A 20,133-nucleotide genomic window follows, 5' to 3' on the forward strand; every position below is an offset into this window, starting at 1 on the left:
ATATTTGCTCTGCTTTGTTTTTAGAGGGAAAACAAAAAAGCGACGCAAGCGGCAGTACTTCCAGTGTGATCGAGCAAATTGTGAAAATTAGTGCCTCTGTGCATACTTGTTTTCTTTTTTTTTTTCTACGCGACAAGCACATGCGAATTATAACTAGCTGGCACAGTGAATGCACGTGGAAGCGGTCATGTGCTGTACAACTTCACCACAAAAGATGATAAAAATGCATTGACACTGTCTTTTCCAACAACTATAAACTGAAAACAGGATGGGTACTCACCTTTATCTTTGTGGAACGCCTGCTGCACGTAGTCGGCGGCGAATTTGTGCGCTGCGATGTGGTGCTCCACATATTTTTCCAGTGAAGACAGGCCAACGCCACAAACGTCGCATTTCATGGGAGTATTGACTTTTGCGGCTACTTGACTACACCGACGGCACTTCGTGACACGTGCGCGGAGACAGCGCCGGCGGAGGTGAAGATGACACTAGGACATTAGGGACGAAATTCATGAAGCACGTGACATACTAGGCACTCCGTGGCGACACGGGGAATAGTCAAAACCAACTTAGGGAAAAAAAGTATTCAAGTGACGTCACACGTGAGTGACGTAGCAGTGACGTCATCTATTGTTCGCGAGAGAGCCCTTACTCCGGCGAAACGCATGTAACTGAACTACCGGGCCCGCTGTTTGCATTGTTATCTGCACAACTTCGCAGTAAAGCCAAGGTATATGTAAACTGGTAGCGTAACTTCCGTAGAAGCCCACGTGTCAAGCCGGTGGCTAGTTGTTGCAACAGTCGCCGTCTATGTGAGGAGGGGACAAACAGAATTTAAAAAAAAGAAAAAAGATGACGTCACAACCGGAAGCGGAAATGACGTCACGTTTTAAAGCGATGGGCGCGAAATTATGAAATGTTTTGTCAGGGCGCCGCTTCTTACTTTTTTTTTTTTATAGCTGCACGTTCTTTTTCTTATCACTATGACGGCTCCATAATGGAAGCCTGCAAGATAAAGGGAAGACGAAGAAGACAGATTTGATAAATAAGGTGTATTTTATTGGCGAAATATTGTAGTTGAACAGGATATTACCCAAAGTATATAACACAGAAATCAGAAGTAGCATAACAATTCAACGTGCACACAAACCTTGCACACGTGTTGCTCTTGCATCCGTAGACAGCGCAGCGTTTCTTCGCGTAGCGTGGCGGACTCATCGTCCCGAAGGGCGACAGCACGCCGGCCGTGCGCTGCCAAAACACAGTCACTGAAACGGCTCCCGATGGCTGCGATGGGCTACATTACCTTCTGCCAAGTACCACGACTAGAAAACAGCGCTTGTGCGAGGAAATCACCTACGGACGACAGGCACAAACCTACTGCGCAAAAACGAGCGACGCCATTTGCATCTGAAAATGCGCAAAACCGTTGGCCCATGTTACCAGACTGCCTGCATGTGCCCGCTGTTTCTGAAAATAAACGAAAAAAATTGGCCACTCAACCACATACCCAAGACTAAAGATTGATTAAATTAATCTACTAATTTAATTCGTGACAAATAAAATTAAAACTAATGAAAAATAAACGTTTAATTTATTTTTTGTTTTCATTATTTTCCCCCCCTCACCTAGTAGCGCTTTAATCGTCACGCGGGTGTTGATGTTTGCCGCAATAGGTTTCTGACCACTTTTCGTTCCGACTTTCGCGACCTATTTAGATTGACCTTGGTAAAGCAACAAACGGTGCCTGAACACCATCGGTGCAAATAAATGCGTCATCTAGTGCACAAGAAGTACGAATCTTTACTTTAAGGGAAGGGGTAGAAAAAGGGAGCCCCCAAGTCAATTAAGTGCCCCACTGGCTTCCTCCGCTCGCCTAACGTGACTCAGAAGTGCTGGCCCGAGCTGGCGAGTTGTGCCTCCCACTGCTGCAAACTGCTTACAAGGTTGTTACCCAATTTTTTTTTTAATTCTCTGGCTTAATTTCGTTCAAACTCCCATGGGATGTAGTATAAAGTTGGCAAACCGCCGCACCATGGACAGGCGTCATGGTACAATGCGGTTTATATTTTACTTAGCTCATAACGAAGCTAACACATCATTTCAATCTCTACCGCGCGCGGGGCCCCGATTTGAAAACTGCGCTTTCAACGTCACCAGAGCTTCAGTGCACGTGATCTCTGGCGCTCCCCCGCATGTGCAGCTATTTTTAGGCGGCCGTTTCAAAATGTCGCTAAAATGGTTACAATTAACGACGCTAGCATTAATTATATGATACGTTAGAGCATTTACGATTCAAACCAAACATAAAGCTACAAATTACAGTAAAAAATTCACACACAAAAATGTTGTTCTCAGGGGTCCTTTGACTCTGATTGCCATATTATTTATTAGTGATCCTAATTAGACTAAGTATTTTTTTTTTCATTAGTGGTATCAACATAGCGCCATCTAAAACATCTTCCCTTGTCATAATTTGAACCCATCGACGAGACAACTTTCAAGGTGCGCTCCCAATGGTTGATTCATGCAGTTGAATGCCGGCATATTGTTCGGACAGCAGGCCCTTTTCGGAGGAGTCTAAGTACTTGAAGGGTCACATATGCCGAAAAGCCGTCATGTGGACAAAGAAAGAAAAAAATACAGGAGCCTTTCTCCGACCGCGAAAACGGGGGCAAGCGAAGCTTGCTCAGTGGATGTCTCTAAATAATAAAAGAAAGTGACGCCGCAAACGTACGAAGCATTCCTGCATGTAATAAAGTAACAACAAATAAAGAACATTTCGATCGTTATTTGCACCTCATCTTCGACGAAACTCAGCGTGTAAAGGTCTAACAATGAGACGCGCTTTTTAGGCGTGCTGCGACGCAAAAGGGCGATCAGCAAAATATTGTGCTAGAAAGTGACAGCACGTTTAAATTTGCACCTGAGCAAAGTTGGCCCAAACGCCTCGAAAAGAGCAACGAAACCGAAAGCAAACCGAGAGCATCGATTCACGCGACGCCATACGGTCAATCAGCGAGAGACTGGTCACGTGATTTCGTATTGCACAAAAACGCCCGTGGACGAAGCCGCCGTTTACGAAAAATGTTGACGTGTGTATGCTCGTAAACAAGCGACAACAGTGCGCGATGTTGGCGAGTTCCACTTCCACGCTGTCCGTCGTCGGCATTCGGTGCGAGGATTAGCCTTGAGCAGCCATGAGTCCTCCGAGGCCGGGGGGAGGCGGCGAAGGCTACGTCTTGCTGCGCAGCGACATCGTGTTCAAAACGCTGCAACGGAAAGACTCGGTGCTGTTCGACAAGCTGGTGCGACATGGGTCGCTCACGGACTTCGTGCTGCCCGACTCCGACGACGGCATGACCCTGTTGCATCTCGTCGTCAGCGTGGACGAGTTCTCGGCCGAGTTCCTCGACAAGCTTCTCGACAGCGGGGCAGACCCGAACGCGGCGAGCGCGGACGGTGTAACAGCCCTGCACATCGCCGCTGCCTCGGGAAACGAAGAAGCGCTACGACGACTCCTCGGGCGAGGCGGTGACCCCTGGCGTCGCGACCCCACGGGCAACGACGTGTTTGACATCCTCGTCGCGAACGAACACTGGGACTGTCTCAGGCAAGTGAGGCAGGTGCTCGGGCTACCCGTCGAAGACCGTCGCGACACCGAGGAGGCGGCTAGGCGGGTAAACGGCGAGTCGCCGCATCCCGCTGTAGACTTGAACGACGCTTCCGTTGTTTCGGACGTCGTCGCGGACGTTTCGCCGTGTGTCTCAACCGCGTCAGACGTAAGCACCGAAACAGAGTCTCTTCTGAACACGGCCTTCGTGTTCCCGCACCCTTACCTATCGCCCGTCTACGTGGACGACGAGAGACCTCGGCTTAGAAGGCGTGAGCGAGGAACCGCAGCGGACGATTGTGACGCCGCCCACAGGGACAAGTCTGCGTGGCCGGCAACGTCTGAGTCTTCATTCGAAGACGGCAGCAGGAGCTACAACGGCGACGGCGAAGTCGCCAACCCGACCGACGATTCCTCGTGGGCGTCGTCCAACTTGTCGCAGGAGCTGTTGCGACTGAGCGACGAGGAACTTCGAGAGCAGCTCGCCGCCTGCTGCGGTCACGACGTCGGACCGGTTCTCGACTCGAACCGCAACGTCCACCGGCACGCGCTCGCCCACTACAGGCTGGGACCCCGAGCGCGAGTCCGGCTCGCCTCGCCCGACGCGTCCTACGGACCAGCTTCCAACGGCAACGACAGGGCAGGTCTAGCGCGAACGTGCGACTTCTGCGAGGTCGTCCACAGGGACCCGGACACCGGGTTCGTTCTCAAGGAAGAGCACTACCACTCGTCCTCGGATGCCGACTCGAGCGGCACCACGGGAGCGAGCAGCAGCGGCCCTGAGAACGACACCGTAGTCGTGCCTCCAGAAGTGGCGTGCCTCACGAACGAACAGGTCTTCGCAAAGCTCAGAAGTCTTGGCGACGCGCCGGGACCCGTGACGGACGGTACGCGAGCGGTGTACTTGAATCGGCTCACCAGACTGACGTCGGGCCTCGCGACGCTCCACAAGTCCCGCGACGTCGTGCCCCCGGACATCCACACGCTGGTGCTGAACGCGGCAAACCTGGACGCCTACGCGGAGCTGGAGATCGCCATGATGAGCGACTTCGACGCACCCCGACCCAACAGCTACTGGAGGGAGGGCAACGCGAAGGGCTCCTTCACGTACCTCCTCCTGGACACCAGGGTCACCCGAAACCTGCCCCTGAGGGCCCACGGCTTGACCCTGGCGGAGCGCATGGCAGACTTCCTCAAGGCGGTCTTCTACGTTGGCAAGGGCAAGCGGTCCAGGCCGTTCAGCCACCTCTATGAGGCCCTGCTTGTCCGGAAGGGCATGGACAAGTCATCGCAGAAGAAAGAGGTTGAGAAGACCCGAAAGATCCTGCAGATCTGGGACTCGAGGAACGGCGTAGTCTCCCTGCACGTCTTCCAGAACACTCTGGCCGTCGAGGCGTACACGAGGGAGGCGTGCATGATCGACGCGATCGGCCTGCGCCGGCTGACGAACCAGAAGAAAGGAGACGTGTACGGCGTCATCCGGTCATGGCCAGAGAAGAAGCGACGGAAGCTAGGGGCATACCTCGTGTACAAGGCGCTGAACATATTTCTCAGCGAAGGTGAAAGACACCTGGGACCGCTGGACTTGTGACGTGTGTACTTCGGCAGTATGCCGGATAGTTCAGGCACAGGCTTCAGTGCCACTGCGAGAACACCAGTGCTTTTTGTTAAATTCTCATGCAACTTGAAAACCCGGGCTCAGTTTCAACTTTGGAATGTGTGCAGAACAGTTTCGACCAAGCTTTTGTCATGACGTTGTTTTAGTTGTTTTTTTTTCTTATTGCTTTTATACCATATCCATGCATAGCTGCAGAGAAAGTTTTATTCTTACAAGCTTTTAAAAAATTTTATAGACTCTGTACATTTCGGCTCCCCCTTCCACGCAACTTCGAGAGAGCTTCATCATACCGTCCATTGTGTACTTCTTGTGTCACTTTTGTTGGATTTTTGAAACCGACAATACACACACTGTGATGTAATCTTTTCATTGCTCTTCCTGCATTCACTGGTCGTGTCTTTTTTTTTTCTTTTAGTCTTTTACCGTGGACACCATGCACAACTAACAGCAAAACTTTTATGTGCAATTTCTTTTAACCTCTAACTCGGCAGATAAACATCCCGATCAAATTGGCTGCTAGTCGCATGTATCGTCTTTAGAGAGCTGCTATGAGTGTTATGCGTTGTATTATTTCACTTTTATTTAACGACTTGGACACAAAGTTTGTGCTTTGTATGGTGATTATATTAAAGCATTCCGTTTTACATGTTATGAGTTTGTTGTATTCTTAATGTGAGCTGCTGCTGTGCCCTTAACATGCAGTAAATTTAGAAATAATTCGGAATACACATATAATTACATCTTCCACTGGTCACTCGAGTTGAACCGTAAAAACTGAACAAGAACGCTTAAAGCCACTAACATGAGAAATGGACAAATCTGTCTTAAATGTGGATTGCTCACCAACTACAAAACAATAGACTCAAAAAAGCACAGTACTACAAAATAATAAAAAGACTGGACAGAGCACAGTGTCCTGTGCTTTGTCCAGTGTTCATTAGTGGTATCGACTCGCACTATTTCCTAACCATTAGGCCACCCCGTCAAGTGCCGGTGCAATTTGTTCAAAAACCTTGACAAAACTTAAAAATATATAAAAGGTATAGAACATATAACAGAGTGTATATTAAGGTACGTCATAAATTAAAATTAGACTTGCGTAATTAGTACAAATTTGTATAAACAGCAATTAGTATAAACGCTTCGTGATTGATGTTTGCGGTTCAAGTGAAGAGTTATATTTTAAGGCAAAAAACCTCGCATGCCTCACCAACAACACTGACGATGCAAAGTCATTTGATCAGAGATTACAGCTTGATGGTGTCATCGTGACGTCAAAGATAGCCAAAATTTGTGACATTGCGACCACTGTGACGTCATCGCATGGTCAAAGGTGTACGCTGATACCGGAGGCAGTGCAATACCAGGCAAGGTGAAGAAAGCTTGCAATTTCTTCCGATCTTGGAAGCAGTGCAAAACCACGTTAGGTGCAGAAAGCTTTCGGGGGGAGTTAAGGATCAGTTATTTCAATCAATCAATTAATCAATCAACTGAGAAGAAAAGAATGTAGCGAAGAGTAATGCCACAGTGGGCATTACTCTCAAGCACCATCTAGTGTGCGTGTCCCTACCGTGCACTGCTTGTGGACGCCACTCGTGCTCAGAGTCCATCATTTGAGCCGTTCTTTGAGCTACTGGTCGACTCTTACGCCAGCGTTCAATAAACGCCTTCACAAGAAGATGGCTCACTGTTAATCACTTTTACCAGCACAGTCAGTGCGAGTGCCACTCTCACGTATTGCACGTATTAGACGTGAGAGTGCCACTCTCACGTCTTGCACGTATTAAGGTCGCTTTGCTTTTTTACAGCAGTGTTGTAATGCTCGAGGTTTGCCGTGTGTCGCAGATACAAAATTATCATCATGAACCGGCACGCACTCTCTTCTTCTTCGTCGTCTTCATCCTCTTCTGCTTTGCTCCCAGAACACGTGTGCCGATTTGTCCGGCGTGGGATGCATTAACTCTGAAGGGCAAGAGAACAACTACAGAGAGAGATAATTTTCTATCTACGACACACGGCAAACCTGGAGCGTAACAGCTCAGCTGTAAAATGAATACTAAGTTCATTTGTGTTATTAAAGAGTGCTGACGCAGCAGCTGGCTTGCTAAAGCAGAAAAGTGTTGCAAATGAGTCAATGTCAATATGGGATTTCGCTCTTGAAAGTTAAACACCTCATAACTTTTGTTCAGATTGATTTAGAAGATCCAGTCTTCTCGTTTTACAGACAGTTCTCATCCCCAATTTTAACTCCCTCAGTTTAGGCAAAATAATGCTCCCAAGGAGGCTCATGAAATGTTTTTATATTTTAAGAAGTACACATTGCATGTTTCTCTTCCCAGCTGTTACATCCGAAAACTGTGACGGAAGCTGCATTGATTGATGAAATGTCACCTCTGACAACCGTTGCACCACGTGCCACACTGTGCCATCTTTGGTCACAAGTAACAGCAAAATTATGTGCAGTGTCAACCAGCATTTAGCCAAATGGCTAGCCAAGTGCAAGTGAAAAACCTACATGTAAGCACACGTAGACTTCATAAAGTGCAATGCCCTTGCCCTATTGGGAAAATGGGGGTGAGAAAAGCTTGGCATGTGCGTGCCTGACGTGCTACTTTCCTTTATTTCTTTCTATCGCAATGCGCAATTCTCCCTCCTAACTGTTTCCTTCCTCGATGCCGCGAATGGGACCTTTATCCACGTGCCTAGCAGCGAAACACTTCAGTTGTTACAGGTGCAATAACAACAGTCATGAGTTCTTATGCAGGCAACAATGAAATGTGGGAACGTGAAATGACAAGTGACCTCGATAAAAGATCAGATTGCCCTATCAGAAAGAGCTGATCGCTCACAAGGCCACGGTCAAGAGAACATCAATTATTGGAAAACGATGCATACAAATGAGTATGTGACCAGCGCACCTTGGAGGGCCGCATTTCTGTGCGTTCGCTGGCACCAGGCTTTTCTATTATAAAACCACCACTGAAATCTGCGAGTTTTAAAAGCGTTGCTTAAAAAGTCTGCACACTACCTACACTTTGGCTTTGCCATGGTACCTGTGTTCCTGCCATGTAACCATTAAAGGGACCGACAACTGGCCAGAACGGGTGATTAGATCCTGGTGGAAATGAAAAGGCCGTGAATTATAGTGACAGATTCCAGAATACTTTTCGCGATCTGAGTAGGATTTATATTTTTAAATCGTGTTTAAAAGTAACGAAAACCGGTATGTCGCGCAGCCTAGCGCGAGCGCCATGAACCAGACATATGCAGTCTTAAGCACTTTGTTGTACGTAGTCTAATGCTTTTTACACGCACCAGAACGAGGGCTGAAAATTTGAATATGTATGTTATTCTCAATTCCCGTTTGTTTCTAAGGTAAAAGAAGTAACGCATGAGATGCGGCGCTGCTTTCGTGGCTTCCAGCGAAACGGAGGCTGCGGCGCATGCGCGCGGCGTCCGGCGGCGTTTCCTGCGTAGCTCGACTCTCGTCTGCTCTCGTCGTATCGGACTTTTGAAGAGTAGCACGCGAGTTTGCGCTGCTGCTCGTAAAATGCCATCGACTTACTGTTCTGTGGAGGATTGCTACGACTTCATGAACAGCAATGCTGGTGTATCCTACCACTTGTTTCGTTTTCGAAGGCTTAGCTTGGCTTGGCTTGACTAAAATGTGATAAAGCGACCTGTGTACGGCCATAGTACTTCTATAAGAAGCCCCAGAAAAACGCTATAACTATTGTAAAATAATTTAATAGGCTAGATAGCAGTAGTCGCGGCACCGCAGGCTTTGCAAACGTAACATTGCCTTTTCATACTTAGGGCATAACTTGTCACCACTGCTGGCGTATAATCGCTATCGCGCTCACCTCTCACTGTTTGCAGCATGCGATATTAAGACTGCATAATCGCTGCAGATCGAAAAACTCTGATTACAAATGTTTTACGGCGTTCTCCGCGTTACCACTCCGTGATTAGAAGCTCTGACCGGTAAGCTTCCCATTGCACTCAAGAAAACGGGTACCACAAAAGTTGGTTGTCGGTCCCTTTAAACCAAATGGCAGTTACACAGCGGGTGCTCTGTCATGCCACGTTCTTTTCCTTATACAGTATCACATGCCACACGTTTCCCTGTTTGAAAGGTTATCAGATGATACAATTTCCCGAATTATGTGTTCTTTTTCCACACTCTCCTAGAAAACATAACAGTGTTGTACAGTGCCTTTGACGTAAACCTACTTGTCTAATTGAAGTTTTCACGCGATAGCATTAAAGAGCTCGTTCGCAGAAATTCCGGCGTCGGCGTCATTGGTTGTGAGCGAAAAATCATCATCTTGTCCATGAGCGAAAAATCGAGAAAGCTGCAAATAAATAATAAAAATGTTGGGTCCGAGTGAGAATCGAATCTAGGCCGCCTGCGTGGCAAGCACGTGTTCTACCACACAGCCACGCCTCTGCTTGGGACTGCACTGAAAGTAACTTTCATGCTTCACAAACATACGCGTCCTGTATACCGGTGTCACAGTGCGAGATGTAATATCGCAGTGGTACAAGCGTACATTGCTATCGGGCGTCACACCATGTGAATATCACGACGACTTGGTGGTACAAAGCTAGCAACCCATTACAAAAGGCACACAGATTACTGCTTGTATTCCCTTAAGACCACGCAGTGGGTGCATCGCAACTTCGAAAACGTTTCTCGCGCATAATTGCTCATGGTTTAAAGCATGCTACCCATTACATAAGGCACAAACCTTAGTGCGCGCATTCTGTTACACATACGTAGTGGGTGCACTGATACTTCGAAAAAAATGTCACACGCACAGACGTTCTCTCACACCACCAGGCTCTTGACGCGCTTGTGATGGATTCTGTGTCTACAAGTGACAACCACACCGCGGTGTCTTCCTCATCGGCAAGTTCTGGTGGAGCATCAGTGTCAAGTGGCATACGACTACGAGGGCGGCCACACAAGACGAAGGCAGAGAAGGCAGACACCAAAGCTCGGCGTGCTGTGGCTATGCGACTACCTTGTACTTTGTCAATTACGTTGCAGTAATGGACAATCTGAACTTCTCGAGTAACAACCTACAATAAGAAGTATGCACTAAGTGGTTGAAATACGCACTAGGGGCAGGATATTGCTATTGCATTCAACTCTTAAAGGCGAAGCTTAAGTGTCCCTAATTTTTTTTTCAACGATAGATGGATCAGTAGATTCACCTTTTCGCCTTGATGTACCGCTCTCCCAACAAAGGACTCTCATCCGTATGCGTGTGACATTTTTATTCAGGCAGGAATGCGAACACTGCTATCCCAACGTCCACACGCACACTTGGGACGCATGTGGCGAACACTGCATGTAATAACACAGCAGCTTGCTTGTGAGTGAACGAATACTGACAGTTTCTTCTGTTCAATTTGCACTTGCAGAACTATACAAGAGCAGAACTTCACACTTGCAGAACTATAAAATGGGAAGAGCAGAGATTCAGTTCAGTGGAGAGAATGTGTCTTTTTGCAGCAATGAATTACAGTATTACTAGCAGCAGGCACCATTCAATGTGTTATAATACCAAATTATCTACTCGACCACTAAAAGTAACGATCCAACCACTTAATTAATTACTTTAGGGCAATTAAGGATCCCAAAACCAGCACGAGTTTCAACACATCCCTCCCCAAACTTTCAGATACGTACAACGGCATTATAGTCTACATTTACTCCACAATTATCACCTGTGCAGCAATTAGAAAAACCTACAGGATGTCGACATGTAGCATAAGACGACTACATTAGAACTGGCGCAAGTCACGCGGTTCCACCAAAGTGTGCATGCTTTATGCACCGATTGGCTTCAATAAGGCAATTGCAACATGGACTCTTCTTCTATTACTTTCCTAGTTGCTGCACTTTGTTGATTACATACATGAGTACCCCAGTTTCCCTACCCTAATGCACGCTTTATACTCCGTGGATCTGAAAACTGTCTTTGCATTGCAACCAGACGAGACAAAACCAGAATAGCGTTTGCAGTGCTGGCAGCACCCTGCTATTAGAGTCACCATTATCAACGTTGTCATCTAAAGGTGGCAATCCAAAAGAGGTTTTTTTTTTCATAAATTGCTGGCAACAGTAAGTTTTCATTATGAAAGTACGTTCAAAGTTTGCCGCAACATAGCAGTGTCCTCTCTTTTGCATATGGGGGTCTTGCATGTATTGCCACACAAATTGGCTAGTATAGACTACCCTCCTACCCCTCATAATGTTTGTTGTACATTCATTCATAAAAACCAGTTGTCTCAGACACAACATACAATGTAGGAGTCTATACGCAGTGACAGTGAGAAGATAGTACTAAAGAAATGTCCAAGAACGAATGGAGAGAATAAATTTTCAGTTTGTAAAGATAAATTCTGAATCTTTCTTTATGTTTTTCAGCTCGTGAAAACTTGTGGTATCAATCCTTTTTTACTCTATCTCTATTACTGGGTGGACATAACATTGTCAATGAAGTCGTGCAATCTAAATATTTAATCAATTAAGCGGCATATCAGAACGTGGTAATTGTGGCAGTTCGGGACACTCGCTGCTTCTGTGACGGGCATTACTGCCAGTAGTACTGAGTCGTTGCTACGAAGGAAGACATTTAAACACTTCCACTGCACCTTCTTCACAAACACACACTGTACACGTTGCACACATCGTTGCGGCTGGACTTGGAAGCAACCGATAAAAGCTGGAACACTTGCAGCGCATCATACGTAGCTCAAACAGTCAGCCCTATGTTGTGAAGACACAATGTTCATTGATCATCCTCGTTGCATGGAACGCTGATCCCCATGGCCGAGAGAAGGTTCCCGGCGGGACCTGGAAGCCCCTCCTGGGAGCTGTATGACTCGAGAATGTTCTTGAGTGCCGTCAGATTGACGTCGACAGGCCGGTATCCGTCGCCACCAGCGGCCTCATCGTCATCGTCGGAGTCTAGTTCGTCGAGGCTCTCCGCCATGGCTCGCGGTGCTTCCTTGGCCTGCTTCAGAAATAAATGAGGACATCATTATTCATTAACGTAACAGAACACTAAGTGAATTGGTATTTTATAATTTCATAATACTGAAACAATAGCATGACACACAAGAAACCAGGGAAGACACACAATACAAACACAAAGAAATGGAATGCTGGGTGAGTTGGTATTCTATAAGGCAAAGCATGTTATTACAGATAGTGGAACCCCGCTGTTACGTTCCTCACTGCTGCGTTTTCCCGGCTGTTACGTCGTTTTCCGCCGGTCCCGGCATAGCTCCCATAGGATACAATGTATTGGGAACCCCGCTGTTACGTCGTAACTGTCGGACCGTTCCTGTATGATACGTCGCGAAGTGCGCTCGGAGCCGACCGAGTGACTACCAAAGAGAGCGGCCATGGTGCATTTTCACGCAGCTTGGCCTCGTTTGACCGTAATATTAGCCGCATGAGAGGCGCAAGCAACAGAATCTTTCAATTGATGCAAACAAAAGCATGGCCTTCGAGATTAAAATTGCAAAGATGGCGTCTATGACGTAACTGCTCGCGAAAGCAAGGCCTTCGAGATTGGCATTTACTATTGACAAAACCATAGCCTTTGAGATTTGTATTGCACAAACATGGCGTGTACTATGACGTAATTGCTTGTGAAAGCAAGGCCTTCGAGATTGGCATTCACTTCTGCCATCGCGTTGGCGTAGACTCATCATCATCGTTATTTGTCGGAGAACGGGAGGAGTTCGAGCTGGTTGGAGCTCGCATGGTCGTGCGTGCGGTTCGCGGTCGGTCTCACCGCGTCGGTCGTGACTGCGTGTGCTTAGTTCTTTCATGTCTACAGCTGTTGGTGTTAAAAAAATCACATACGTTGATTACATTTCTGTGGATGAGGCCGTCCTAAGCTCCGCGTTTCTATCCATCGACTAGATCGCGGCTGAGCGCGCCAATTTTCGTGCTGCTCGTAAGAATTGAAATAAAATTCTGTACCACTAAATATTTTGCCGTTTTTCCTGTTTTTCGGCTCTTATGTTTCCCGTCTCTTACGTTTATTTCCTACGGTCCCTTCAAAAACGTATCAGCGGGGTTCTACTATTTCTGCTCATCTATCATGCTGTGTCTGTTTTGTTATCTTTTTGCATGTACCCTTGTTTTTCATAGACACTATTACTACCATTAGTTAGCACATGGCAGTTTTTTAATTAAATATGAGTCACAGCATTAGCACATTAGCATGACAGCACGGGTTTCAAGAGTATTCACAAATTTAGAAGATGTTATTACTGTTCAGAAAGAGGTTCCCAAATGCTACGTGACTGGTTTTATCATTGATAAAACCTTAAAGGACCTCTGACACAAAAATTTCAAACTCTAATGGTGCATTCAGACGATTGACCGTATGTGATTTTTTTATTGTGGATGTGGATGGCTAATCCGCGGATCATCCACCAACAGGCCCATCCACACAATGGACCATGTTCTAGCATTAATGAGCCGGATTACTCTCGACCGCAGCCTCTGCGCACAATAGCGCCCGCTGCCAGCAGACCGGTTTGAGAGTACTATTCAAAAACATGGAGGCCAACAGACGGCGAAGCCCGCCACGCTTTGTCGAGCGTCGAGCGCTGTCGAGGACTGTAATTTGTTTAAAGGGATACTGAACAAAAATTTGAAAAAGCTACGAAAACACTTACATTCGACTCGGACGACACGAGTGTTCCTGTACGCAGCGTTTATTTCACGTAATTTCGAGCAGCTGGCCGTATTTTTAGTGGATTGTGAGAGCGCGGCGGCTGCATGCCACTGCGCTTGTCGGCGGACGTGACGTCGAGTGCTCCAGCAAGAGGGGGGCAACCGGCACGCTCTCTCCTGCCCTGCCACTTCCCTTTCTCCACCTCTCCTCTCAAGAACCGAGGGTGGCTGGTGTGGCGCTGAGCCTTGTCCTCTTTTCCCCACATAGGAAACAAAATAGCGCTTATTCCTCAAAAACCGCTACAACTACCGAGCGTGTCGCGAGAGCGCAAAGATGCAAGGTGCGAGTGACAGTGGTTCCACGAGCGGTCATTGCGACTCCGAGTTCGACAGGCCTCCAAAACGGATGCGCCAAATACAACCATATGCATGTGACCGTTCTACTGTGTCAAGCGACAGCAAGGACGACGAGCCAGACGAGCCGCCGTAGCCCAACGTGGGTCGGCAGCCGGGACCAGCAATTTACACAGTAACTCGTAGTCACTATCCTCGAAGTGTTCGGAGCACAAAAAGTCACGCTTTGAAGGCACCCACGTTGGCTGCGATGGGCGCGCAGCGCAAATCCATATCCTTCGAAGCTTCGGCTCTGTTGGAAATGTATGACAGGGCACACCCTAGCGCCGAACAGCGTTGAGGCATTCTGCGTTGTGTCAGGTGCTTCACCGTTCACATTACGTAGCAGCACACAACACAGACGGCAAATTCGTAGACGTGGGCGCAAGCTCCGCTTGAGAAAACAGTCTATTCTAGGGACCGTAATACGGCCGAGAGCGCGGCAATGGCGTCGTTGGCTGCCGGTTGAGAACACGCACGGAGAACACCTTCCCGACCGTGAAAACACGTTTTGGGAGAGACGCGCGGCAGCGGGTGGCGGCTTGCGATGTCGATTGGTAAGCGATTTTGCTGCGAGCACGGTTGGCGAGTCGCTATCCGCGGAGTTTCGCGTCACTTCCTCTCTAGTTCGCGGCGCGGCCGCTAGACGCGCCAATTCGCGAAAAATGCATTAAATTCATTATTTTCTGCTAGTCTCTGGCTGAAATGAAGGTTGTTTCAACAGATTTCAGCACCCAATCTTGCAATTGAGTGATTTATCTCGGCGGCGAAAATTTTGTTCAGTATCCCTTTAAGTGAAAACGGTGTTGTTGGCGGAATGGCTGGATGGGGAAAAAAATCTGCTTTACAGAGAGCTGCTAGAGACTGACCTCACTGCTGTTGTGCGTGGGGGCCCCACGAGCGACAGCATACAAAAGGAGGATACAGTGATGCACCGATATCGGCAGTTTTTTTTTCTTTTGCTGATAACAGGTACCAACAGTGCACATTGCACTGCTGCACATTATGTTTCCTTCTCTTGGTCCGCATCTTGACCTTAAAATCAGTGTTCAAACATGGGCCATGTTCTGAGACAACCGCGTTCGGCAACAACGCCACTTTGCCGGCCGCAGAATCCTGCGTGTGCAATTATTAAAGTGACAACTTACTCGCTATTCTCCAACCTGCCAATCAGCGCGCATTAACAATGATACTAGATATCTCAAGGAAAAGAATGATCTTTGCCTTTAAAGTGATGACATTTTTACAGAAACGTCATAAAAAATATGTGACTGGCCTTATCCTGCACTACAAAACATCTAGAATGCATCTAATGATAAAAAATTAGTACATTTTCATTATTTTTGAAATGATAGTTTTCCCAAGTTGGCATACATGATTGAACATTACAACAGCTACAAGTTTTTTTTCGTATTCCTGCTACGGTACTGAAATTTGGAAAATGTTCTAATACCAAGATAAGCCATCCCTGAAATTTTCATCAAAATTGGTGCAGCAGTTCAAAAGTCTACTCTTCAGCCCTGCATCCCCCCTTAAATCATGAGAAAATAATCAATTCTTTTCTCTAGAAGGAAGCATCAGGAAGGAGAAAAGTTTGTTACAGTGAGAACTTTGCTATATCAAAGTTCAACTGTAGTGCATTCTACAGGTTCATAATTTATACCCTAGAACGCAATGAGCAAAATTTCCCTCACCTTGGAAGGTGACGATGCGGAATCTGGATTGGCCTCCTTCTTAGCTGCTGCCGGCTTGGCAGCCGGCTGCCGTTCGAAGCTCAGCCCAACATTTGTTCCTGCCAGTTCATGGTCCATCAGCTCCATGTAGCTCTTCATGTCCAACGCAAGGCGTGACAGGTCCACTCCAGGTCCGTTCAGGTCGTTGTCCTCGTCGTCACTGACATAGCTGTCTTCATCACCGTTAATTACGTCGGCCAAGCGATCTGAAAGACACACATTAAAGAACAAATGACAAATTGACTGGCGGCGCTGACTGACGCTCCCACGTTTAAAAATGTACATATATACCCTATAAAGTGGACGGAGGGATGGCCGCCGCGGTAGCTCAGTTGGTAGAGCATCGGACGTGTTATTCGAAGGTCGCAGGTTCGGTCCCTGCCCGCGGCAAGCTATCTTTTCGTCCACTTTTCTTTCTTCACATTTACCTTACATTTACTACTAAAAACATCCCCTATACTTTCCTTGGCATTATTGTCTGTTAGTGCTCATTAATATTGTGTATAACAAAGAAAACGAGCCCTTAGAAATTAACACTTCTTTCCTTCATTCATAGCAAGGGTCTCGTTCTGGCAGACTTGATGCTTTCAGGTGGTATGCGAGGGATTATTGGTCAGCTGCCAGCTCGTAATAAGTTCACGTGCTACGTGACGCCAACAGGCAAAAAAGAGTGTTCCACACTCCCCGTCATGGCTACTGGCGGCGCTGACTGACGCTCCCACGTTTAAAAATGTACATACAGTCGATCCCGGATATATCGAACTCGAAGGGGACCGCGAAATAGTTCGATATATCGATCATTCGAAATATGAAATATGCGTAGGTAAGGCTTTAATTAAAGCACTGCAGGCCTCGACACAGTTTTCTGAAATCGTAAAAAGCGCGAACATGACGATTCGCTCACATATGCTAAAGAACAAGGTGAGAACTTCTTTTGCAAGTTAGCGACTTTATTTCGCATGAAAAAAGTCCGTCAACTTGTCTTGCTTCTTGCGCGCCGTGAATTCATCAAGTCATCGTCAATATTATTGAAGCTTTCCAAATAAGCAAATTCAGCATCTTCCGCCACAACAGCGGTGATCGACGCTGAACGCTGATGCGAGCTCTGTAGCGCGGTAAAGGGTTTAGCGGTGGCAGTGGCGGCTGGCATCCTCAAACCGCACGGGTCCATTTCCGCAGCACCGGCAACGTCAGCTATGATCTCGGCATCGATGCAGTAAGAAACAGCTACGTCGTTATCTGCACCAATGAAGTTACTCGCTGTGCTCCCGTCCGATACGGCGCCCGGAAACGCTAAGTTGCAAAATTCACTGACGCACCGTACGCCGTAGTCGGCGGTCATGACGCGCCCGAAGTCATAGTGCGCGACGGTGCTTTACTTGACGTCGTTCCAAGCACCGGTCATCATTTTTATCGCTACGAGCGGGACAATGCTTAGTTCGACTCCCGAATGACGATTTATCAAGAACAAAGTGTGAAGTACACATACTGCAAGAGACAATGCTGCACGGAGAAACTATGGTGGCTGGTGTCAGCATCGGCCGGGCTGCGCCGTGCAAGCGTGCAAGCCGGTGCGGCACATTTTCATGACGCCGACAGGTGGCGCGCTCGTCGTCTCCGAGATGCCTAGAGCGAGATCTGTCGAAGTGGTCTCGTGGATTCTCTCCGGCAAAGCGCGTGTTATGTGACCTGCTGCTTCGCCTGCTCGGCTTTTGTTTGTGCGTATTGGTGCCTGATGGCAAAAGGCGTTCCCGTAGCCACCGGCGCTTCGCGGGAAACGTGAATTTCCTAGTCAGCAAACGCGTGTATGGTACGCTGTCTACTAAAGCGAGAAATGCATGTTGCGTTTTTCGCGACCGAGAAACGTACGTATGTCGCGGTTTTTGCGAGCGAGGAAATCATGTCACGTTTTTCGCGAATGATAAACGTATGCCGCATTGTTCGCGAGCGAGAAACGCATGTGGCGTTTTCTCGCGAGCGAAAAAGACAATTGTGCGGCGAACACTAGTGCTGCTGCCGATCTCGTCAGCACACAAAACGCTTTCTCTCGTGAAGTTGTGTCGTCCCGTCGATAGATTATCCGTTGCCGTCACCGGACCAGTGGACGCGTGCCTTAGTCACTTTATGTGGTCGACCGAGGCTCGCAAGAAAGCCGAAAAGCGTCCGCTACAACCCGCCGACGGTTCTCCAGCGAGGTTGTTTGCATGTGCTGACGCTACGTGATGGCAAAGCAACAGAGACAGCATAGATATTGTTTCGCCTATGGATCCACTACGGGATACGTCTCAGACAGGAAAGAAGATAGAAATTAAGATCTCTCTCATCGCAGTTATCCCGCCGATGATGAACGTCGCCAGGGATGGGAACGTTCCATTCCACGAGCTGATAAGCCGCTGGACAAGAACAGCGTTGTCTTGAACTTCACTTCCACAAGAGGTTTATATTTCGCAGCCACACACACGTGATCAACGGTGAAACAGTGGAAATTCCCCGTGGTCGCCCTTCCCTAACACCAGATTCGGTTCCAGCTTTGTTCCCCAACGTCGCTGCGTACCTTTCCAAGAAGTTGCCAGCGAAACGGGGGGCAATACACCCGCAAACGACCACCCACTGCATAAGCCGAGGTGCAGTGTTTTCCAATCGTTACACTCCACACAAAGCTTCGGCAGCACGAAGCAATTACCAAAGCTCTTGTTGGGCCAGCTTCATTGATATGTCGAAAATTATTTGGTTGTATGGTTAGTGTGCGCCGTAAGAAGTCGTGGACGGAAAACGCACCTCGCGTCTGTGCCGAACACCTCCGCGAACCTAAGCCAGCGCGCGGATGAAATCTGGGAGCCGATAGACGCGCCCGAGGACGCGCCCATGCGGCGGCGCTGCTGTCGGCACCGAGATGCCTCCGCGCCGTTGCATCGTCATGAAAAAATGCTTCGTCTCCGGCGCGCCGTTGCGGCCGTTGCTGACACCTCCCCCTCCGTCGACACGTTGGCGATACCGATGGCACTTGTGACTTTGCAGATGGCAGCCGCTACTTTGGCGAGAAATGCGAAAAAAAGTGTAGCCTCTGAGATCAGCCTTTTAAAACCGAAAACACTAAAAATACGTCACGAGGTTGCGGATCTCGAAGGCCATGCTTTGCGGGCCCGCATGCCATCGTGCGCGAAGAGGAAGGGAATGCAAACGTTACAACAAGGCTGCCAAGTCACTTCGAATTCACATTTTGGTGCCCTCGGCAATCAGCCTCTTTGAAAAACACTAGCCCATGCGTTAAAACCTGCGGACCGCGCGTCAAATATGCCGGTGAACTGACAAGCACTGCGCAACGAACTAGAGCAACGCAATTTCGTCACCTGCGCGCGACGAGGGATTGGAACTTACAAGAACGCGGCCGAAAAATGATGAATAGTTCTTAGCAAAATGCACTTTCTGGGCTTCGGCGCGGGGCAGTGTTCGATATAGCGGATGTTTCGCTGTGCGGGAGTTCGATATACGTGCACACCAACCCCATACTTTTGCATGGGAAATTCAAGGGGATTTCTCAACTGTTCGATATAGCCAATAATTCGATATATCCGAGTTCGATATATCCGGGATCGACTGTATATACCCTATAAAGTGGACGGAGGGATGGCCGCCGCGGTAGCTCAGTTGGTAGAGCATCGGACGCGTTATTCGAAGGTCGCAGGTTCGGTCCCTGCCCGCGGCAAGCTATCTTTTCGTCCACTTTTCTTTCTTCACATTTACCTTACATTTACTACTAAAAACATCCCCTATACTTTCCTTGGCATTATTGTCTGTTAGTGCTCATTAATATTGTGCATAACAAAGAAAACGAGCCCTTAGAAATTAACACTTCTTTCCTTCATTAAAGAACAAAGTGATATTACACAGACTGTATGCACTGTGCAAATAATTGTAAGTGAAGAAAGCATTGGTTAGCCTAGAAGTGAGGGACCAAGCAATGCTTCACTGCCATATCTATTGCATTACTTATTACCGGTGTCCAAATAAGTGTTTCAATATACTATAAAAGGACTGAGCCCTGGGCAAGTTGGTACAGTTGCTA

General features: G+C 47.8%; 2 protein-coding genes and 1 non-coding gene across 4 annotated transcripts in view; 2 read left to right on the plus strand and 1 right to left on the minus strand.

Annotated features, from left to right (window-relative positions):
- The first annotated feature begins 3,185 nt into the window (after positions 1-3,185).
- On the plus strand, positions 3,186-5,938 carry LOC119399795 (ankyrin repeat and LEM domain-containing protein 1). The gene has a single exon (XM_037666637.2). The coding sequence runs from the start codon at positions 3,201-3,203 to the stop codon at positions 5,202-5,204; it is 2,004 nt and encodes a 667-aa protein (XP_037522565.1). The 5' UTR covers positions 3,186-3,200; the 3' UTR covers positions 5,205-5,938.
- A 4,563-nt stretch (positions 5,939-10,501) lies between these two features.
- LOC119399796 (protein ecdysoneless homolog) overlaps positions 10,502-20,133 on the minus strand; it is a 33,108-nt gene continuing 23,476 nt past the window's right edge. Inside the window, exons 12-13 of one of the 2 annotated variants that reach the window (XM_037666639.2) lie at positions 16,029-16,273; positions 10,502-12,259 (exon numbers count right to left, since the gene is read on the minus strand). In XM_037666639.2, coding sequence (XP_037522567.1) covers positions 12,035-12,259; positions 16,029-16,273 — 470 coding nt within the window. In that variant the 3' untranslated portion in view covers positions 10,502-12,034. Of the gene's footprint in view, positions 12,263-16,028; positions 16,274-20,133 lie in introns of both variants that reach the window. The other variant, XM_037666638.2, reaches the window with a different exon arrangement.
- Trnat-ugu (transfer RNA threonine (anticodon UGU)) lies at positions 16,385-16,457 on the plus strand. The gene has a single exon. It is a non-coding gene; the product is annotated as a tRNA-Thr (tRNA).

Source organism: Rhipicephalus sanguineus, chromosome 7 (genome assembly GCF_013339695.2).
Source record: "Rhipicephalus sanguineus isolate Rsan-2018 chromosome 7, BIME_Rsan_1.4, whole genome shotgun sequence".
Classification (NCBI taxonomy): Eukaryota; Metazoa; Arthropoda; class Arachnida; order Ixodida; family Ixodidae; genus Rhipicephalus; species Rhipicephalus sanguineus.